At 41.4% G+C, this 22,617-nt stretch overlaps 1 protein-coding gene across 2 annotated transcripts in view; it reads left to right on the top strand.

Moving 5' to 3' along the window:
• The first annotated feature begins 1,324 nt into the window (after nucleotides 1-1,324).
• Nucleotides 1,325-22,617, top strand: part of LOC147178171 (signal peptide peptidase-like) — a 22,369-nt gene continuing 1,076 nt past the window's right edge. Inside the window, exons 1-3 of one of the 2 annotated variants that reach the window (XM_086070003.1) lie at nucleotides 1,325-1,757; nucleotides 8,689-8,724; nucleotides 12,519-12,617. In XM_086070003.1, the coding sequence (XP_085926129.1) occupies nucleotides 1,533-1,757; nucleotides 8,689-8,724; nucleotides 12,519-12,617 (360 nt within the window). In that variant the 5' untranslated portion in view covers nucleotides 1,325-1,532. The remainder of the gene's footprint in view (nucleotides 1,758-8,688; nucleotides 8,725-12,518; nucleotides 12,618-22,617) is intronic. The other variant, XM_086070004.1, reaches the window with a different exon arrangement.

The following is a 22,617-nucleotide window of genomic DNA, read 5'->3' as shown; positions in this document are numbered from 1 at the left end:
GTTTTTTTTAATATTTGATATCTTATCTTGCTTTAGCTGAAACATTGCACTGATTTGCCTACAGGTAGCCTCAAAGCCAGATAGCGGCTAGCATGGTGAGAAACACGTGAATGTACAATTATCCATCCATCCATTTTCATGGTTGTGCTGGAGTCTATCCCAGATGTCTTCCCCGGACAGTAGGTGGGGTACACCCCGAACCTGTTTGCCAGCAATTGTTGTTAAAGTGCTCTTTAATTTAAATATGAGATAGAGTTGAGACAGTTAATATAATACCACAACAACAATTGACCGATATCTAGCATAAGATATGCATGGGTCATTATTGGCTATATTGACTTTTTTGTCCCTAGAATATAAATGTTAATATTTTACTTAAAATAAATGAAATGTCTATGATGAAAAGATTTTATTGTAGATTGAGGTCGTTTTTATACACACAATATGCATGCAGAATATACTTCATTTACTTTTACCTTCTTTTCTTTCTTTTTTTATCATACGGTCCTTTCTATCTTCAAAGCTAATTCTCAGTTTCAAGGAAACATTTGCAATACAATTATTAAAAAATAAATGCAGATTTTACTTTACCATTGTATTAATCACATTCAAATCTCTCTTACAAATATCTATCAGTGGCAGACATTTTTGATAATTTTGTGTCCTCAAATTTGTGTTCCACCCTGTTAGTTCGGTGTTATTCGTCTTATAAACAAAAAGCCTACAGCTCCCATGATGCCACATTCAGGAAGTGCAGTCACTTTCCACAGGAATTTCCAAAGAACTAAGATGTTGATGTGTGGTTGATTGAGGTGTTTGTATGGAGCATTTTCATTCTGCTTAACATTTGGATTTATTGTAGTACAAATAAAAGTTTCCATCATGCAAACATGGCTATTTTCCTTGACAAATGTTCTACCTTGCCCTGATTCCAAATTGGCCCTGCAAGTAAACAGTGAAATGAAACTCAAATGTTCCTCCCACCTTTATTAATGTAGCCACACACCACAAGAATTTACTATTTGGCGATCAATACAATTTCTTTATTCAACCAGATAAGTGCCGGAACAAAACAATACATCGCCTTAACTTGGGCAGGTGGCGCCGCGCCACACTTAAAAACTGTCTCTAGTGGGGTTAGGCCCGCAAATATTTTACTGTAAAACGTTAAAACCCATTTAACCTCCCCTCCCTCCCTCCCTACAAACAAACAAAATATATTTAAAAAAACATTGAAAAAAATCCGTGAATATGCGAATCCATGGGTGCCAAACCGCGAGTATGCGGGGGTCCCACCGTACAGCTGTAATTTGTCCTGCTGTCCGAGAGCATCATAGTGAGAGGTCTGCATGCACTGTGGATCTTTGCTTTAAGAAACGTGGCCTTTAGCGGGTTACCGGCTGGCTCGCTTGTCGTCCACGAATGACACGCATACGACTCCGGCTACATCCTCTGTCTGTCGGCCTTTTTTTTCGCACACTTACAGTGTCACTCGCCGCCTCTGCCTAAACAGCCGCGATCCCCAGCGAGACATGTCTGAGGTGGAAAAAGCCAGCACCTCGGCTCCGGAGACCGCCGCAGCTCTTCTGGACGCCCTGAACGCCACTGACTCCAACGGGACGGAAGCGCTCAACGCGACCGCCAAGTTCGTGGCCACACCGGAGGGCACTATACTGGCGTACGGCAGCCTGGTGCTCATGGCTCTGGTGCCCATCTTCTTCGGAGCTCTGCGCTCCGTGGCCTGCTCCAAGTCCAAGGTAAGACTGCTGTTAGCTGGGGCTAGCTGTGCTCACGAAGCTTTCATACGTCATACATTGTGATTCGTACACAACGTTTGGGCTAATTAATGGTAACTGTTGTTGTGGTTGAATTTCGAGTTTATGTTGTTTTTACGGATATTACATTGTTTACTGGACACGTTTTAAAGTAGGACTGCTGTTGGCGTCATCGTTAAGATTGTTGCTGGGGTCGAGCGAGAGTGACGTGTCCAATACGAGGTTGTTGAAAGCGGATTCCCTCAACATTTACATGCTACGTTTGCTATATCGGGGATATTAGCTAGATCTTAAAGAAAAGTAGTAATTTTGAATAGTTAAGTTTGAATTTTACTTCAAGATTATGTAATTGACAATCCGTGATAACGTCACAAGTCAAAATGGCGGTCAATTTACCCTTTTTCAAAAAAAAAACAACAACAACCGGAAAATACGTCATCATTGTGAAGCTCAGCTTCCGGTCCTAATGCTGAATTCGAGGAAGGTCAGAAATCGGATTTATCCTAATTGACTTTTCCCACTTCCGACCTGAAAGCGTTCAAGGCGGAAGTAAACAACCAAAATAGCAGATAGTGATTAAATTTTTTTTTTTTTTTTGGTCCTCAAAACACATTATGACCTCCAGCAAACTTGCCTTCTCGCCATTTTGCTTCATTTATTGTTTTTATCTTATTTCATAAGCGTTCCATACAGTTCAGTAGTTCACCGTATAATTTCATGCTGGAAGATAGCGACGTTCTGTCACGTATGTTGTGTTACGAGAAGTTATGCCAAATATTTATGAATGAAGAAAGCTATTTAGTTTTGTATTCTAGTAAATTGTGTTTTATCATTTACGCCATTGTAAAGTGACGTCACATTGTAGTCCGTCTGTGAAGTCGGGGTACTTTTTTCCCCCCAACTTCGTAAGGGGAATTTCCGAGTTCAAAGGGGCGTTCACATACACACTTCCTGGTTTGAAGTCGGAAAAGTCAGACTTCCAACCATCCTCAAATGCAGCATTATATTAAGCGCTCAAAGCAAGAGGGATTTCAGAGTATATTGTATACCATCTAGTGATGCACCGAATATTTGGCCACCGTAATAAAATTAAAGCCGAAAGAATATGGCTGAAATAGGATGTTGTGGTGATGCAAACAAAAAACCCGCTGCAAGCAAGCGTCTGTTTGTATTAAACAGCAGATGCGGGGGTGAGTGTCCGGCTTTTCTTCTTGCTGGCTTTTTACTGTGTGAGTTTGCACCGTTCGGTTGCAGCAGCTCCCGGGGTCATTGTGCACGCCGGAGGAAAGGGGCGTCACTTGGTGTACAACGTTTAAGTGGGTCGAAAAAAGACAGAACTGCAGTGTACTTCAGTACAGGTGAGCCACTCTTTCTACCACAGTGCCTCCCCCTTTTTTTTATTTTTATAAGAGCCCCTCGAACGCTTCCACTTTTTCACCAGCATCCCGGTGGCCGTGCTAAATACTTAAGCTAATGTTAGCACTATTGCTATCAACAGTTTTAAACACGGAAACACTTACCGCTATCTCCGGGTGGCGGCAGACCTGTACAGGACGCCGTGTGACTTTGCAGTCCATTCCCGAAGCCGATTAGCTGGTGCGAACAAGTGTGTTTATTTATTTTTAAACGTTGGTGAATATGTGAATGTGCTGATTTTAAGTGCGCCACACCTTGTCCCGCCGCACGCATCCGTGCCCACCTGTGCAAACTACATTGACTATAAAGTGCAATCGCACCGCCAGAAAATGCTCAACCCTTGTTTGGTGTTTAATTTACCATTAGCCAACACTGTCTGCGGTGTGGGCATGTTTCAATTTATATTGTGCTTTGTTAAAATGCCAGTGCTAAATAAATATTTCATAATAATATTTTAGTTTTAATTAATTATAATAAATGCAATGATAGACTGAGATGGTTTGGACATGTCCAGAGGAGAGAAGACCAAAGAGGAGGTTTATGGATGTAGTTAAAGAGGACTCGAAGGTAGTTGGTATGAGAGCAGAGGACAGGGTTAGATGGAGGCTACTGATTCGCTGTGGCGACCCCTGAAGGAAAAAGCCAAAAGGAAAAGAAGAAATGCAATAATAGGAAAAATTGGCGTATATTTCTCTCTCTCGCTGTTTCGGTTTCTGGCCAAGCATTTTTCATTTTCGGTTTTAGCCAAACATTTTCATTTCGGTGCATCCCTAATACTATCTCAAACATTTGCCCAAAATCGCCTCTGCCGATGTGGAAACTAGCATTGTACAAGAAAACTCCCATCTGGAAAAAAAAGAAGAATAAAGAAAGGGTGCGCATTTTCCACGAGAAACTCATAAAAAACGCTTAACGTCTTAAACGCTTCATGTGCGTGTATGTCCTCTAAGGTCAGAAAACTTTTATGAATGGTCACCAGTATTCACCCACACATCTCTACCTACGACTTATGCCCAGTTCTACCTCTGAAAATATAAAAACTGTCACCACAGTATTTTGGATTATATTGGCATTCAGCCTTCCTCCCCATAAACGCTCATGCTATAGAAAGCTTTAACGTTTTAACTACGACAAATCTCCACCAAAATTGACATGCATATCTGTAAATTAGTCCCACATCAACCTCATAAAATAGCAATAAAATCGGCTCAATAGTTTGGATTTTATGGAATTTTATTTACTAGTGGTATAGGTATTTGGTATCAGTAGCAGTGACTACTAAAGAGTTGCGTATCGGCCGGGGAAAAAGTGGTATCGAACATCCCTCATCCTGACCATGCGCCATGACGTGTATGTATTCTGTAAATTCAACTGACTCGCTTTCATTTACAGGCAATATATAATAATTCCATGTTTCAATAACAAGAATAATATATAAATAAATAGAATAGTTCCAATAAGAATATGACTATTATCATGTTAAAGCATTAATTTATTATCAGTCACTTAGGCTGGAGGTGGTGAGCAAATAAGGTGGAGGTGGCCGCCTCTTTGTACACAGGAAAAACCCTGCATAAACGTTTTTTGTTTTTTTAACTTAAATTTAAACTGTCTCTCCCCATAGATTTTGGTCTATGAGTCTCTATCCACTTTCAAACCCCATCTTAAAACACATCTCTTTTCTTTGGTTTTTGACTTGACATGAGACTCAGTAATATTGTTTCAGTGTTTTATGGTGTCTGCTGTATTTTATGTTATTAATTTATTGATATTTATTTTATGTACTTTATTTATTGACTTACCTACTTTTTGTGTTATTAATTTGTTAACAATTGTATTTACTTACCGACTTACGATATTTATTCATTTATTTTTGTTTTACCGGTCTTTATTACTGCATGCCTGATTTCTAATCATGGACAGCGATGGTGCTTTAAAGTTGAGTTGAGAGTATGAGACGAGGTGACGTGAGAACCACAGTAGCGATTTTGCCGACTGAATCTGCACATTTGAGTACGGTATGCCTGGTTTGTTCAAATGTGATCAACACGGCAAGTGTGTCTGTCAGGCTATCAGCATCAAAGCAGTCACCTTTCTAAAATAATCAAACAGCCCTCGTAGTTGTGTAGCAGCGCTAGCCTATTAGCATTAGCAACGCTAGCCACATAAGCATTAGAGGCGCTTGGAACTGCCGCTAAATGTTGGCATCAGGTGCCGTATAATACAATTGTCAGCGACATTAAGATTACTTTTTTTTGGTGTCCGTAATTGCCATTTGAACTTAGTTTCAAGGTAACGTTGCATTGCTGTGACGATTCTGACAATGCTGTTACGCCGTAGAGCATACCAAGGCAATGATGGCCATATATTATTGGTAAACAGGGTTTTTCCTGGCTCAAATGGAGGCAGAGGTGGCAACATCCTGACATAGTGGGCGACTACTGATGGAAGGTATCTGTGCCAATACAGTCTTATTTGAAGATATTGGTACTCGCGGCGGTGACCGATACCATTATCGGCTGCCCTCCTGCAGCTGTTTTTACAATCAGGAACTAGAAATGAGAAATTATATGAATTGCCATTAATTTCATGCAATGTTAAGGACAAACTATATATTGGGGTATAAAGGTCTTTCTTTAAAGTAATTTTATTTACTAGTGTTATCGATACCTGGTATCAGTATCGGTGACTACTCAAGAGTTGAGTATCTGTAGGAAAAAAGTTGTACAGTATTGAACATCCTTCATTCTGACCATGTGCCATTGTGCTTTTATTTTTCGATCCACAAACGTCCACATTTTGATTATTAAAATAGATTAAATGAGCCTTGTGCAGAGTGTGTGTGTGTGTGTGTGTGTGTGTGTGTGTGTGTGTGTGTGTGTGTGTGTGTGTGTGTGTGTGTGTGTGTGTGTGTGTGTGTGTGTGTGTGTGTGTGTGTGTGTGTGTGTGTGTGTGTGTGTGTGTGTGTGTGTGTGTGTGTGTGTGTGTGTGTGTGTGTGTGTGTGTGTGTGTGTGTGTGTGTGTGTGTGTGTGTGTGTGTGTGTGTGTGTGTGTGTGTGTGTGTGTGTGTGTGTGTGTGTGTGTGTGTGTGTGTGTGTGTGTGTGTGTGTGTGTGTGTGTGTGTGTGTGTGTGTGTGTGTGTGTGTGTGTGTGTGTGTGTGTGTGTGTGTGTGTGTGTGTGTGTGTGTGTGTGTGTGTGTGTGTGTGTGTGTGTGTGTGTGTGTGTGTGTGTGTGTGTGTGAGTGAGTGAGTGTGTGACTGCCACCCTTTGGTCCAAAGTGTAACTGCAACCACTGTGTCACGCTCGTGCATGGTGTGCGTGCAAGTATGTACGCTCGAATAAACTTTTAATTTAATTTAATTTAATTTAATTATTTATTTATTTTCCCAGTTTTCTTCTGAGTCTGAGCTGAAGTTTGGGCTGGACTCGAAGCTGGCGTCTTTTTCTTCTTCTTCACTTTCCAACCCAATAATGCCTTACACTAACACTAAACTTGTATCAGTGTGGTGTGTTCGGGGCGAACATGCCACACTGAAGGGAAGATGCAAGCTAATAGACACCGTCGGACTAAAATAGTAAGGGCTCTTTGTATTCATCTGGGCATTGGTGCAGCATGCATGATGTAGAGAAAGCTTTAGAATTCGCTTTTTGTACTGCACAAGGCACCTTTAATAAAGGTAATAAAGAATGTTTGAAATATTGCGGAACTAAGAAACGCTGTATCTCATCTCCAGGACACTTTGGGAAGTGCACATGCCGGCAAAAACAAACATTGATGACCGACGCTCACCTTACCGTGAGATCCAAAAATCTGCTTCTAATTTAAAAGCAGATGCGTGGAGACACTTGGGCTTCTACAATGTCGAGAGCATAATTGAACTGGACAAGAGCCACGTTATATGTAAGCTGTGCTGCGCTAAAATAGTAAACTTTGGAATTAGTGGTGCAACGGATCATCTTTGATCTGCGATCCGTACAGATAATGCACCACGGTTTGGGCTGCACATGATCCGCGGATTGGTTGTGAAGAAAATAAATTGTGCACGATCAAGTGACGGCAACAAGATCAGTCTACATAAACTATGATAACAGCAGAGGAAATTGAAAATCTTCATGGATAATGTAAGTAGCATGTATGGGAGCGGTTTGGCAACGAGGGGTGAAAGGAGTTCCTAAGAAATTCGGGCACCTCATTAACAGCAACAGTTTATTTGATGTGTGCGCTGACGGCGTCATTTGAGTTGAATCGTTTTATTCAATGGCAAAGGGTGTTACATAAAATAAGTGAAGACAAAGTTCTATTTCTCTTTCTTTTTTTTTTTTGCTGAGACAAAAAACGATCCGATCCGTGACTCAAATCAGTTATTTGATCCGAACCGTGTGTTTTTTTATCCGTTACATCAAGTGATTAAGAAATAAAATGTGTATTATAAAAAAGTGCATCAATATACATAAATTAAAAATCGATCAATAATTGTTTTATAATCGAATCGTTGCCCCTGAGTCGGAATCGAATCGTGAGGTGTGCAAAGATTCCCACCCTGCTTTGTCACAAGTTGTGGAAATACTCAAGTGTTTGTCAACGTGCTAACTCAGTTTTGATAAATATAAATTTTGTATCTTGTTTTTTTGATAAATCAACAAATTGTGTTGATACTTGTAGCCCTGGTAGAGCTTGCTACATAAATTAAAATTAAAAACTGATGAAGAAAATTCAGTCACTGCAATATGACATCTCCGCGTATTAACGTAAAATCCCTATTTATTCAACATTCACACCACAAACATGTCTAAAGTGTCCTTAAATTTTTTATATATATCTTTAAAGCGTGTTCCCTCCACTGTGCAGGAAATAAAATTGTTGACATGTCATGCTATTATTATAAAGGTCTGAGATGTCAATGAATACAACCGTTACAACGGCAATCTATTCAAGTTGGCAACACTGAAGCCAAGTCGTTGTTGCTGTTGTTGCTTGCACTGCTGACACATGTACATCAAAATAAAAACAGCACATACTCGACGTTTTTAGTTTGACTTCCTTAAAGGCTGCAGAGATTGTGAATGGGCCGGATGTGCCCCGCCACCTACTTATCCCAGATGTGCTCTAAGTCTATGTTCACCCATGAGTTCGGTGGGGCGGGAATAAAAGGAGCACCAAACAACCTCTTGTGCTCATTTGAGAACCACCTCAAGATTTTTATGTGCACCTTTGGTTATAGGTATCTTTGATCACTGAATCGTTTATCTTTTATTCCACTGGCGAACAACAAGTGGGAGCAAATGTAAACCCGGGAAGGGGTCTGTGTCAAATTCTGGTGCCGTTTAAGTGGAACTGAATGAAAATTAGGTTGGCTTCAATTATCTATCATTCTGTCTCCTTTGCTTGTTAATGAACACTCAGTTGTTTGTTTTTCCCTCTGCATGGCTGATTGGTTTCAGTCCTAATCCGATCCTGTTTCTTTCTTCCTGTCCGTTTACATCTGTCTTATCCAGGAGCTCGGAGAAAAAGCGTTCGAGTCGGGCATCCGAGTGAGTATAGAATGCTGTTTGTTTGCAAAGAAACATAACGTGTATGCGTGTGTGCAACTAATTAGTCCGCCATATCACCACCATGACAACCGTAAATCATGTCAACTGCTTGATAGATTGTTACATACATCCCTCATTGTCATTAAACTACAGTACACAGATCACTTGTTCGGTCTTAATAGTTGCGTTTCCATTACCCTCAGTTTTGCGCAAAGCAAGCTGGTAATGGAAACACGTGATTTTCGAAAAAACACTCAAATATTGCAAAGTTTTTACGCTCTCATGAGGTGGTTTTTGAGACATGTCGAAATAGGAGTACTTTGCAAAAGTGTAATGGAAACACTTTTTGCGCATTCCCTGTAGTCATGTGACCAAGGTTATTTTAGTTGACTAGAACTAACGAAAAAACAAACTAAAAAAACAATTTTGTAAACGAAATACTATAACTATAATTACAGCAAAAATGTCCTTCCTTTTAGTCTTTGGTAATAAAATTTAATGCCTGAGCCTTTGGGGATGACGTCATCTAGCAGCAGCCAATAGTGGCCAATGGTGTTTTTTAAATATTGCGCACAAGTAATACACTTCTTTTTTTTAAGAAACTAATACTGAAACTAACTCAAACTAAATTAAAACAAAGCATTTATGAAATAACTAAAGCTAATAAAACAAAGAAACAGAACCACCTTGAAAACTAATTAAAACAAACTAAATTTAAAAACCAAAACTCAAAACGAAATAAAAACTAACTGAAAATTTTTAATAACCCTGCATGTGACCCCCGCACAGCACGGAGGAAAGGAAGTAGGAAGTACGGGGCCACTCGCTTTCGTGTTGGAGCTGCCTCTGAAGGGGATAACAAATCTTTTTAAGAAACGGGCAGTCACTTGTCAAGTGAGTTTAACCACGAATGTGCCTCCAAAGTATGAAAAACTTGAGGTCAATGAGCTTCTAAGATTGTTTAGCCTCATCATTGGTAGAAACCAACTGTGAGAAGTTGAACGTGGTCAGGGCACTGTGAAGCTCTGGTGAATTTCATGCCCAGAAGAGTTAAGGCAGTGCTGGAAAATAAAGGTGGCCACAAACAATAGTGAAACTTTAGGCATTTTTGCTTTGCTCGCTTTTGTTGCCAGGGGTTTAGCTATTTAATTGCTGTATTTTGATGGAACAATAAATATACACTGTTGTATAAGATGCACGTTGACTACTTTTCATTGTCAGTGTCCCTTCTTCAGTGTTGCCCATGAATAGAAATGAGGGGTGTACTCACTTTTAATGCGCATATCCAACTGTTCAATGTTTTCAGTACGCCTGTTGTGAAATTTGCCGTTCGGCTCCTAATTGAGCAAAACTTACTGACACATTGAACAGTTGGATTCATGCATTCAACAATTTAGAGGAAGTCAAATTAAGTTAACCAGTTCATCCTGAAATTTCACAGAAAAGCTAAGTATCCAACTTTTTGTGCATGACTCAACCCTTCTGGGTCATTCCGTGTCAATTCACACAAATCCCCAGAACCGTCCTCAGTGACACCTCTTCAATTTGCCAGATTTTTATTCCATTAGTGACTTAATATGTCAACAGAAAGAATCTGAAGTTTTAGTCTCCGAGGTCAAACGGTTTTCGAGTTAATGGTTCTTCAAAGTTTGGGTGCCGCCCACTTTTGGGATGCGGGAATCACACAAAATTTTAGACCGTATTCGGAGGCCCCTAGCTTTTGTTTTAAGGTAGGTACAGACCTACAGTGCTCAGCATAAATGAGTACACCCCCTTCAAAAAATAAAACTTTAAACAATATGCCAATAGACAAAAACTATTTCAAAAAAAATAAAATGACTATTTCCAAAATGATGACCAGACTAAATTTATATAACATCTGTTTAACTTATAACATGAAAGTAAGGTTAATAAAATCAATTATTATATAATAATATATATAATATAATATAATAATAAAAACAACATTTTCAGTTTTACTCAAATTAGGGCGATGCAAAAATGAGTACACCCCACAGAACGTCTCTGGAGCAAAGACCAAAAAGCCCAAATTTTAGACTAGAAACGTCTAGGTGAGTCTCATAATTCATTACACAGGTGTCAAGCAGGCTCATTTGATAAATGGGGTGTTACTTAAAGAAAACAGTTTCCCATTTCATGCTGTTAGCAATGGGGCACCACATGGAAGAGAAATATCACAAGATCTGAGAAGGAATATAATTTCTTTACACCGCAAAGTTGAAGGCTACAAGAAAATCAGCAAAGCTTTACTTATCAGTCAGAATACTGTAGACAAAGTGGTACAAAAAATGTAAAAAAGATGGAGCTGCAACCATCTCACAGAGACGTCCAGGTTGTCCACGGATGTTAACAACTTTACAGCAGAGTCTTCTGATGAGAAGGGTGGAAGAAAATCGACATGTAAGTTCGCTGCAGTTATCTAAGGAAATAGAAAGCCAAACTGGGGTGACTATTTCCCATGACAAAATATGGCGTACACTGCAGAGGAATGGCATGCATAAGTGCCGTCCACGGAGGAAGCCTCTCCTAAAGCCCAGGCACAAAAATGCGCGCCTAGCATTTACCAGGGCCCATGCTGACAAAGATGAAGACTACTGAAACTCTGTACTCTGGAGTGATGAGACCAAGAAATTCTTTTTTTTTTTAACTGATGGCTTCAAAACTGTATGGCGTCACAAAGATGAGGAATACAAGGTTTCCATGAGTACTGCTGGTGTTGGGGAGCTGAATTTCATTGATAGCATCATGAATTCACAGCAGTATTGCTCAATACTGAGAAAAAAAAATGCTGCCATCACTCAGTGCCCTTGGTCTTCGTGCACTTTTCCAACATGATAACGATCCTAAGCACACATCTAAGGCCACTGTTGGATTTCTGAAGAAGAACCTGGTGAAAGTGATTCAGTGGCCAAGTATGTTCCTTGGTCTGAACCCAATTGAACACCTATGGGGATTTCTAAAGAGAAAAGTTGAGCATCACTCTGCATTCAGCATCCATTCTCTAAAAGAGGCCATTCTTGAAGAATGGGAAAAGATTGATGCTTGTTGCCAGTTTGTTCATTCCACAATATGGCTATGGGACAAAACGGCCATGTTGAACCCCCTACTTCAGGCCGCTGGTTGGCCATGTGGAAACATGATTAACTTTTTACCCCATCAACAGTCACCTTTCATCAACATTTGGAGACAAAAAACAACTTTGATTATACAACTCATTCACTATGAAATAAGCATTTGCCCTTGGTACTATTTTGGCATATTTTCTGAAAAATCCTAAATATGGAAAGTACTGGGTGGGGGCATGTGACAAAATCGGACACTGCATGTCATCTAGCTAATTCAAGTCCCCCTTCCCAAGTCCATCATCTGGCCAACCCAGCACTTCGCTCTCGACGAGTAGGAATCGGCGCATGTCGTTTGTGATATGGGCGACATGCGGCGATTCAAAATCATAAACTGGGTTTGTGTCCCAGATCCCAAAAGTAGCCATATCACCCAAACTTTGACGGACTATAACGCGAAAACTGTTTGAGCAGGGGGCTCAAATTTCAGATTCTTTCTTTTGACATCATAAGGCACTTGTGGAATACAAATCAGGGAAATTTAAGGTGTCACTGCAGAGGTTGTGTGAATAGACACGGAATGACCCTTCTGCCTATTTGTTTTCACTTCCCTCAAACATTATTGTCACTTTACTTTACACAATATAGTTGAAAGGTTTGATAAACAAGAATAACTCAAAAGTGTTTAACTGTCCCCACTTTTGTCCGCAGAACACTTCAGACATGCCAGAGACCATCACCAGCCGAGATGCCGCCAGATTCCCAATCATCGCCAGCTGTACTCTCTTTGGACTCTACCTTTTCTTCAAGGTGACCTTGCTGGTTCTTTACGTTGGACTCAAACTGTTTTCTATTGGATTGCTAAAGGTGGTTTCTCACTGATTGGCGAAGGCTTGCGAGTGTTTGCAAATGTTGATTTATTTATTTTTTGGTTAGGGTTCGAGAAAGGTTGCAAAGATTGCAGATAAAATACAAACATAACCTACAGTATGTGCAAAAACGCATTCGCCGCTCAGTGAGATACAGGCTGTAGAGACACTTGGTGAATAGCTGTAGAACGTATTGCGTGGTGAACAGGGAACAGCCATAGATAACCACTAGCTAGTGAAGATAGTCTAGGGCAGTCCTACTCATTGCGCGGCTCATCTAGCTTCAATTGGCGGCTCAAGTGGCAACTTATGAAAACACTTCAAAATTAGGTGACTGGTGCCTCCATCTAATTTTGTGCCGGCCCCAGAGCGATTCAGCTAGGGTGACCAACCGCCCTGCGTAGCGTGCACACACACCGTTTGAAGCTCAATTCATGCCTCCTGAAAATTGGTGCCGTGTCCCTCAATATCAATGCTTGGCCTTTAAATTTTTTTTTTAACTTTAAATAGATACTTGACTCATTTAGCCATTTTCAACAGTAAGAAAACAATATTTTGTCTATAATTAATGTGATAGTTTGATTATTTTTCTTGAAAACTAATTTTGCTACTTGCTGTCAACTGAAGATGACATTACCTGTGCTGAGGAAACGGGTAGCGGCCAATCATGGTTCAGAAAACAGGTGAGCCGTGATTGGTTGTTACTTATTTCCTCAGCACAGGTGATGTCATCTTAAGTCGGGAAAATATGTATTTAAAGGTGTTATTGTACATAAATAAATGAAGTCATCAAATTAATTCTGTGGTGAGCAAGAAAGTAGCATATACTGTAGTGGTAAGTAGGAGTGTGACGATATATCGATATCGCGATAAATCGTGATGTCTCCCGATACGTTATTGATACGCAGTGTTTCCCACAAATTTGAAATCTACTTGGGTGAGTGGACTCCAGCGGTGGGGATGGGAGGTGGGTTAGACAAGAGATGTGTCTCAGTCCTGTTACTACGGCTCCTCTAGCCTCACGATCCACAAGTGAGTGACGGCAACGTTACTTACATGCGTTATATCCTGTCGCTGTTGACATTTTTTTTCCTTTTAAAATATATCCTTAATAAATTTTCTTTAAAACTTCTTGGGTGGTGGCCAATTTACTTTGGTGGCCTACCCAAGTATTAACATGGTGTGGGAAACACTGGATACGCCTACGCAAGTATCGCAATATTTTTTATTTATTTAAAAATGTATATATATTATTTTTATTATTATTATTATTATTTTTCTTTTCTGGAGAGCTCAGTATTGTTCATTCAGTAATTTTACCAATTTGACATGTCATCATCATTGCTCTCTTTTTTTATTTTATTTATTTTTTCATAAATGTTTATTTTGTACGTGAGTGTGTATTCATTAGTTCACCTAAAACCTATTAAAAATCCCATACCGTTCACCTAAACCGAATACTTCAGAATCCAGCTAGAGTCGTGAGGTTGTCAGAAGACCCGAGGAAGGATCAAAGAAAAGAAAGGAAAGTGAAATCCAGCACCGACCAGACATTACCTACTACCCAGAGTCTTTCACCAACCCCAGAAACATCTAAATTCCAACAAATTAGGGAGACCTCAAGAGACCAAAGGAGAGACTGAGGAAAGGAAGGAAGGACAGATGAAGCAGAGTGAGCTCCACAGACACCAGCCTCCACCGATTCAACGAGCAGAGGAAGAAGCAGATTATGTTTGAGTTTCAATAGATGCTGGTGTGGTGGATTTGGCATGCATGAAAATTTCCACCAAAGAGGGGAGCCGTCGACCCCTGCCAGGACAGAGCAAGCGCAACACCTCAGGGCCCCCCAGGCCACGGTAGCGCCAAGGGACAACCCCCGGGCAGAGGAGCCAGGAGCGCCCCCCACCCCAACGCGGCCCGCGCCCCCAACGCAGCAGGACGGGGCGTGCGGGGCCTTTAACATGTACCGTATTTTCACCACCATAAGGCGCACTGTATTATAAGGCGCAGTTACAGTTACTCGTGCTATTTCTGTGTTTAACACACACATACGGCATTATTGGGCGCACGCACAGTTAAACATACGCTAGCTCAAAACATATGGTAGCATGCTATTATGCTAAAACATATGCTTGTGCTAGCGCATGTTTTTAAAAAGGCAGCAAACGGAACAAAACTGAGTTTGATTGAAGTAACAATGTAAACAGTGAGTTCAGTTGTACTTAAAGTATATAACAATGTACTCACATTGCTTTTGATCGATCCTAATCCACAAATCAGTCATAGTCCTCATGATCTTCTGTATCAGAAAAAAACAACAGGGCAAGTTCTCTATCAAACACGCCAGGCTCCGTCTCATTGTCAATCTCGTTGTCGTGTCCCCGGAAATGATGCCGGCTTTTGCGTTCGCCCAAGCATTCACGATCCATTGACAAATTGTGGCATAACTTGCACGGTGCTGCCTCCCAGTCTTGGTAAAGCTGTGTTTGCCAGCCTCCCGGAATGATGGCAACCTCTGCGTTCATTTGCAGAACTTTATTTCTCACAGGTTCTGAGAGATGTGCGCATTTGAAGTCACGGTGATAAGGAAGGAAAGGTGATGCATGGGAAAAAACTATCTGGTGTCTTTAGTATGTGGTGTGATCTGTTAGTGCAAGTCTACACAGTGTAGCTTATTTCAAAGTGACTTTTGTGATGTCTGTTTCTGTAAGTGCGCACGTTTTTCAATAAAGCATTTAAAAAAGAAAGGAAAAAAAGTAGTAGTTTAGCCGGACACCCCTTTGCATTTGGTATGTTCCATCTCCCTCACTCCCGCTCTGTTTTCGAGGGAGCTGTCAACCAAAACATATGGCGGTAAATATGGTGCAAAACTAACTTGTAAAAAAAAATTTACCTGTAGAAAAAAAGTGTACATTTGTATCTGTAAAAGTTGTGATTTGTACCTGTAAAAAAAGTGTACCTGCAATTTTTTTTTATATCTGTTAAAAAAAATTGCACGTGTAAAAAAATAAATCAACTATCCGTAAAGATTTTTTTTGTACGTGTAAAAAAAATTATTTGTACCTGTAAAAGTCATGATTTGTACCTGTACAATTTTTTTTTTTGTATCTGTACAAAAAGTGTAAATTTGTATCTGTAAAAGTTGTGATTTGAACCTGTAGAAATTACAACTTGTAGTCAAAGAAGTCGCCACTAGGAGTCACAAGTGTTTTTTCTGCTGCTGTCCAGTCACGTGAGTTTTGCACCATATCTCTCGCTACAAAAGGTGCAAAACTGATTCGTACTTGGAGAGCGCCGTGATTTGTACTCGTAGAAGAAGAGGGCGGGCTCTGGAGGATTTGGGCGGGCTAAAGCTCAACCTCATTGGTTGAGCGAACGACCGTGGTTTGAACTCAAATGACGCCCATGCACAAGTCCGCAATTCTAAACAAACGCGTCATTTTGGAAGAAGAGGATGTCCCAGGTGTGAAAATTTCAACATGGTTCAATATACGAACACCGTGTGGAACAGCTTAAACGTTGGTTGACATGCAGAGCACTCCAAGTGGGCAGAAAGAAAGAAATTTTAGTATGAAGGTAAGATTTATTGTACGAACATAGCTCGTAACGGTGCTAGCTGGCTAGCTCATCTCATGTTGTCACGAAAACTGAACACATTGAAGTCACGATTTTTATTTCAAGATTTGAAGCCTACCAGTGTAAACATATGATCAATAGCTTGTACCTGTAAAAAAATAATAATAATAAATAAATAAAAACTCATAAACTGCTGCTTAGTGCTTGGATGTGAAAATTACTATAGAGCTACAGAACCCTATTGAATGTTTTACAAGATAACCTAAACCTATAACCAAAAGTAGACAGTACTCAGCTACTTTTATTTGACTAACATTATATTTAAGCATCTGTACTCTTACTATCATAATAAAATGAAAACGAAACGTTTTTACTGAGAGTGGATCTTTAAGCAGCTACAGGTATTTTAACCTCAGCCCTTTATCCTCTGTATTTAATCCTTTTATTTTAAATATTACAATTTATTGATAAATGTCAGTATTTTTGCAATGTATGCTTTGCAAACAGTTAAAATAAAAGGCTCTTATATGGTGCAAAACTCACGTGACTGGACAGCAGCAGAAAAACCACTTGTGACTCCTAGTGGCGACTTCTTTGACTACAAGTTGTCATTTCTACAGGTACAAATCACAACTTTTACAGATACAAATTTACACTTTTTATACAGATACAAAAAAAAATTGTACAGGTACAAATCATGACTTTTACAGGTACAAATTTGTTTTTACAGATACAAATTTGTTTTACACATACAAATTTTTTTTTTACAGATACAATTTTTTTTTTTGCAGGTACACATTTTTTTACAGGTACAAATCACGACTTACAGATACAAATGTAGACTTTTTTTCTACAGGTACAAAAAATTTGTACACGTTAGTTTTGCACCATATTTACCTCCATAAAAACAATTAACTTGTAAGTGGCTCGTTAAGCTCTGAAACAAGCAAAAAAGAAAAAAACAGGACACATGCTCACTGAACATGCATGCTTTAGCGCAATGGCGTAAGTTTGAACACAAGAAGTCACGATTGGCAGAGCAAACACGTGGAGGTGGGGGGTGGGGCAGAGGGAGAACTCGTCACCAAGTTGACTCTGCTCTCATCTCTGTCCTCAGCCAGGTCCGCCTTTCTTGTATATAAGCAATGTGTGCGAGAAGTCCTCTCTCACAGTCAGATTTTGGACCTTTGTCCACACAAAAGGCGCACCTCACTATTAGGCGAGAAAATTTAAAAGTGCCTTATAGTCTTGAAAATATGGTGTACATCCTTATATTTTGAATTAATAATAAATACAAATAATTTTAAGTTATTTTGTCAATTAAAATTTTGATGCGTTTGCTGATGGTTTAGATTTTTGTCGATGTACTGTTTCAGTACCAGTATCGAGATATTTTATGCAGGTATTTAGTATCGAAGTCAAAATGTTGGTATCGTGACAACACTATTAGCATTATTAGCCAAAACAATTAGCACAACCACCGGCCACCTGGACGTACTTGCCGGTGCTCTTTTCTCGACCCGCTAAAGTGTTGTAGTTGTCCACCAAGCGACACGCCTCCCCCTTTCCAGTATGCGCGAATGAAGCGGCTGCATCCAGTACAACTCCAGGAGGTGAAACGCTCCCCCTGCTTTTGGGTTAATTCATTTTCCCGCCAGTGACTCCTCCAAGTTTGGTTGCACACTGAGTTAACTGAGTTTTTTTTTTTTTTTTAAGAGCTCAGTATTGTTCATTCGGAAATGTCATCATCATTGCTCTTTTATTTTATTATTATTATTATTATTATTATTTTCATTTTATTTTTTGTGTGCGTGCGTGCGTGTGTGTATTTGTTAGCTCACCAGAAAACCTATTAGAAAAAATCTCATACCGTTCACCTAAACCGAACACCAGGAGACCCGAGGGGACCAAAGAAAACCAAGGAAGGTGAAATCCAGCACCGACCAGACACCCCCCACCAGAACTCCTCCCCAGCCCAAGAAACATCCAGACCCCAACAAATCCAAAAAACATAAAATCAGGGAGGCCTCAAGAGACCAAAGGAGAGACCGAGAAAAGGAAGGAAGGACAGACGAAGCTGCGTGAGATCCGCAGACACCAGCCTCCACCGATTCAATGACCTGAGGAGGAAACAGATTGTGTCTGAGTTTCGGTAGATGCTGGTGTGGTGGATCTGGCATGCATGAAAATCTCCACCAAAGAGGGGAGCCGTCGACCCCCGCCGGAACAGAGCAAGCGCAACACCTCAGGGCCCCCCAGGCCGCGGCAGCGCCAAAGGATGACCCCCGGGCCCCGCCAGGGCCACCGGCCGGAGAGCAAACCCAGGAGCAGGAGCGCCCCCCGCCCCAACACGGCCCGCGCCCCCGACCCAACGCAGCAGGACAGGGCACTGCAGGCCCGCACCCCCCACGACCCCCATCCACCCACCTCAACCCAGCCCCTGCCGCCCCCAGGTCCCCAATCCCCCAGACACCCCCACCACCCCCCCCCCCAACAAAGCCGCCCCCCCCGACCAACCGGCAGCCCCCCAAACCCCGACCCCCAGCCTCCGGGGAACACCCGCACCCAGGCACCGGCGCCGAAGAGGGGCCGGACAGCGGAGCGGAGAGGGCAGCCGCGCCCACCCCACCCCCCGCCGTGTGGAGGGACGGAACACCGGGGGCAGAAGGGGGAGCTGGACAGGGGACCGCAGCACTGCTCTATACTGCGGCCCCCAACCGATGGCACCCCCACAAGCCCCCCCCACCCCCCCACAAGTTGTGTGGTGTATTAAAATTGGAGGGGAGTTGTAGGGTGAAGACGGTGTTTCCACCCTACCCCACCCCCCAAAGTGTGTTATGTGCCCTATATGTCTATAAAAGTGTATTGTGCAAACCTAGTGTAGTGAGTTAAGAGGAGCGACCAGCGGGGCCCTCCCCAACCGGGCGGGGGCAGGAGGCGCACCGGCCCACCAAGCCCCCACCCACCCCACCGGGACCCCGGCGGGCATATGGGACCCGTCCGGCGGGGCGATAGGGCTCGCCCCCCGGATACTGGGTCCCGCCCGAGGTGCCAGGACGCCCACTGGAGCGGGGCGGGCACGACATCAAACCCCAGCCACCCCCGCCGGCCCCCGTAGCACCGAGACCCGGGCCATGGATGGAGCCCCCGGCCCAGGGGAGGGGAAGGAAGGCGTACCGGGGAGGGGGAAGGGAGGGGGGAAGGAGACGACAAGAAGGGCAGGGGGCAGCGGCAGGGCCGCAGAGAGAGGGGGAGAGGAGGAGGAAGGGTGACGAGGGAGAAGGGACAGGGAGGCGGAGGACGGGTGGGGAGAGGCAGCAAGGGGGAGGAAGGGGGAGGGGAGAGGGAACCACTGGGCACCCCGGCGGCCCACAGGCCCCGAACCGCGTCGCCGGGCCCAGAGCGACGGACCGCGCCGGAACGGCGCCGCCCCCGACACCAGGGAAAGCCCTGCAACGCAGCACCCCCCAAGAGACCCAGGGAACGGCCAAGACGCAGCCGCCACCCAGCAGCCAACAGAGGGGCAGACCCGCCCACGCCCAGCCAGGGGGGACAGCACCCACAGAATTAACCCACTGGCATGCCGTGAATCCGAATATCAACCCCTGGTGCCCATCGGAGGTGAATCCGCTCGATCCCGCTGGCAGCAGCCGGGTTCCTGACTATAGAAACACAACCATTAGTTACAAATTGCCTAATACAGAAACATCAATGCAAGTTATAACGCTGCTGTGGCTCTCGCTAACAGGCAGAATTAAGATCCAAGTTTAGGTTAAAAAATTCTATATACGTAGACCATGTTTCTTTAAATTTTGACATTTGGTTTTTATTTGAGGCAGATATTTTTTCCATTAAAATATGATTTATGAGTAGGTTAGACCATTGGTCGATATTCAAAGTTTGTTTATTTTTCCAGTTAACAAGAATTGTTTTTTTTGCGATAGTAAGGGCTACAAGTATAGATTGAAATTGTTTATGTGGTAAGTCAATTGTTGTTAAGTCACCTAGCAAACACAAGTTTGGAGAGAACGGTATCCTACAGTCCAAGACAGCGGAAAGTTTTTCTAAGACTTTAGTCCAGAAACACATAACCGGAGTACATAACCATAAAGCATGAAAATAAGTGTCTGTAGTGTTTTGTAAACACTGGAGACAAATGTCGGAGTCTGAGAGTCCCATTTTCTTCATCATATATTGAATAATGTATGTTCTGTGAATAATTTTATATTGGATAAGTTGTAAATTTGTGTGTTTTGTCATTTTAAAAACGTTTTCACAAACTTGAATCCAAAAGACAGATTCCGGAGCTATAGACAAGTCTGTTTCCCATTTTGAGATGGGTAAAGACGTTTTATCAGTATATGAAAGTAACTTATATATTTTTGAGAGTTTTTTTGTTGTCGGAGAAAGCTTGGTAATATCTTTAGCTAAAACAGGCGGTTGGAGCGTACCCTGGAGTGTTGGAATTTGTTTCTTTAGCATACTTTTAACTTGCAAATAATGTAAAAAGTTTCCGTTTTTTATTTTGTATTTTTGGAGCAAGGATGTATATGATATAAACATATTATCTGAGAAGAGATGGTGGAGATGTGTAATTCCTTTCTGCTCCCACACATTCAAATAAAACGATTGGTTGTTAATTTGAAAGTCGGGGTTATGCCATAGGGGAGAAAGCCCGCTGGGCTCCCCTTGGGCTTTTGTCATTTCTAGTGCCTTCCACCAGGCAGTCAGGGTGGCGGAAATCATTGGATTTTTAAAGCAGTTATGTCGCTTAATCGATGTTGTAATAAAGAGTAAATCTAAAAGTCTGAGGTTATTACAATCCTTCTGTTCTAGTTCCAGCCAACAGTTAGTATCTCTATTGGGTTGTGCCCATAAAATAATATATTGTAGCTGGTTGGCTATATAATAGTGCATAAAATTTGGTGCCTCTAGACCTCCTTTGGATTTATTTTTCTGAAGAGTAGATAGACTAATCTTTGCTTCTTTTTTTTTCCAGTAAAATTTTGTAACGGCTGAGTCCAACAACTGGAACCAGTTAGCCGTAGGTTTAAATGGAATCATTGAGAAAAAATAGTTTATTTTGGGTAAAACTTTCATTTTAATAGTGGCTATTCGTCCTATTAGAGAAATAGGAAGATTATTCCAGCGCTCCAAGTCACTATAAATGCTATCCAGAAGTGGAGTGAAATTTAAATTAACTAAATCAGTTAATTTAGGTGAGATTTTTATGCCTAAGTATTTTAAATTACCTATAGGAAATGAGTAGTGTGGGTCCTGGCTTGCAGGGTTCCATGAATTTTCTGTAATAGGTAGAAGTGTTGATTTTGTCCAGTTAATAGAATAGTCTGATAACTGTGAGAATTTAGTTATTAAGTTAAATACTTCCCCTAACGAAATAGCAGGCTTTTCTAAATAAAGTAAAATATCATCGGCATATAGATTAATTTTATGTTCTGTTACCCCAGAGTGAATCCCTTGAATCATTCTTTCCTGGCGTATGGCTAATGCAAGGTTCAATAAATATTGCAAATAATAAAGGAGACAGTGGGCATCCCTGTCTTGTGCCTCTCTGTAGAGTAAAACTCTTAGATATAATCCCATTAGTAGTAACAGTAGCTTTAGGAGAATCATATAATACTGACACCCAGTGAATAAATGACTTTCCCAAAGCCAAATTTATTTAAAACAGCAAAGAGGAAGGACCAGTTAACTTTATCAAAAGCTTTTTCTGCATCCAATGATATAATAACTGCCTTTTTATCGTGCCGCTGTGACATACTAATAAGGTTAAAGAGCCTTCTAATATTATTAGTAGAGTGACGCTCTTTTATAAAGCCTGTTTGGTCGCTATGAATGATTGTCGGGATTACTGTTTCTAACTTAGATGTAAAAGCCTTAGTGATAATTTTAATATCAGTGTTAATTAGTGAAATCGGACGGTAACTTGATGGAAGGGTGGGGTCTTTTTCTGGCTTTAATAAAAGTTTAATTGCTGCTGTATTCATGTGTGGGCGTATATGTGACCATTAGTTTTAATTTCTGTTACTACTCTTAAGAATAGTGGAGCAAGCATTGACCAGAAGTGCTTAAAAAATATAGCCGGATAACCATCCGGGCCGGGTGCTTTGCCATTTGGCATACTATCTAGAGCACTGTACAACTCGTTTATAGTAAGTGGTGCATCTAACATATCTTTATATTCAGTAGTTACCTGAGGTATATTTAAGCTACTGAGGAATGCCTCAATATGCTCTGGGTTAGGTTTATTAGTTTCTGAGTATAGGTTGTGATAATAATTATAAAAAATTTGATTAATTTCTTCTGGTGATTGTGTACATTCACCAGTTGTCCCTTTAATAGCC

Source organism: Leptonotus elevatus, chromosome 2 (genome assembly GCF_054856555.1).
Source record: "Leptonotus elevatus isolate MCC_2025b chromosome 2, RoL_Lele_1.0, whole genome shotgun sequence".
NCBI classification, from domain to species: domain Eukaryota; kingdom Metazoa; phylum Chordata; class Actinopteri; order Syngnathiformes; family Syngnathidae; genus Leptonotus; species Leptonotus elevatus.
The sequence above is the reverse complement of the archived record's forward strand: the minus strand, read 5'-3'. Positions and strand labels throughout refer to the sequence as shown.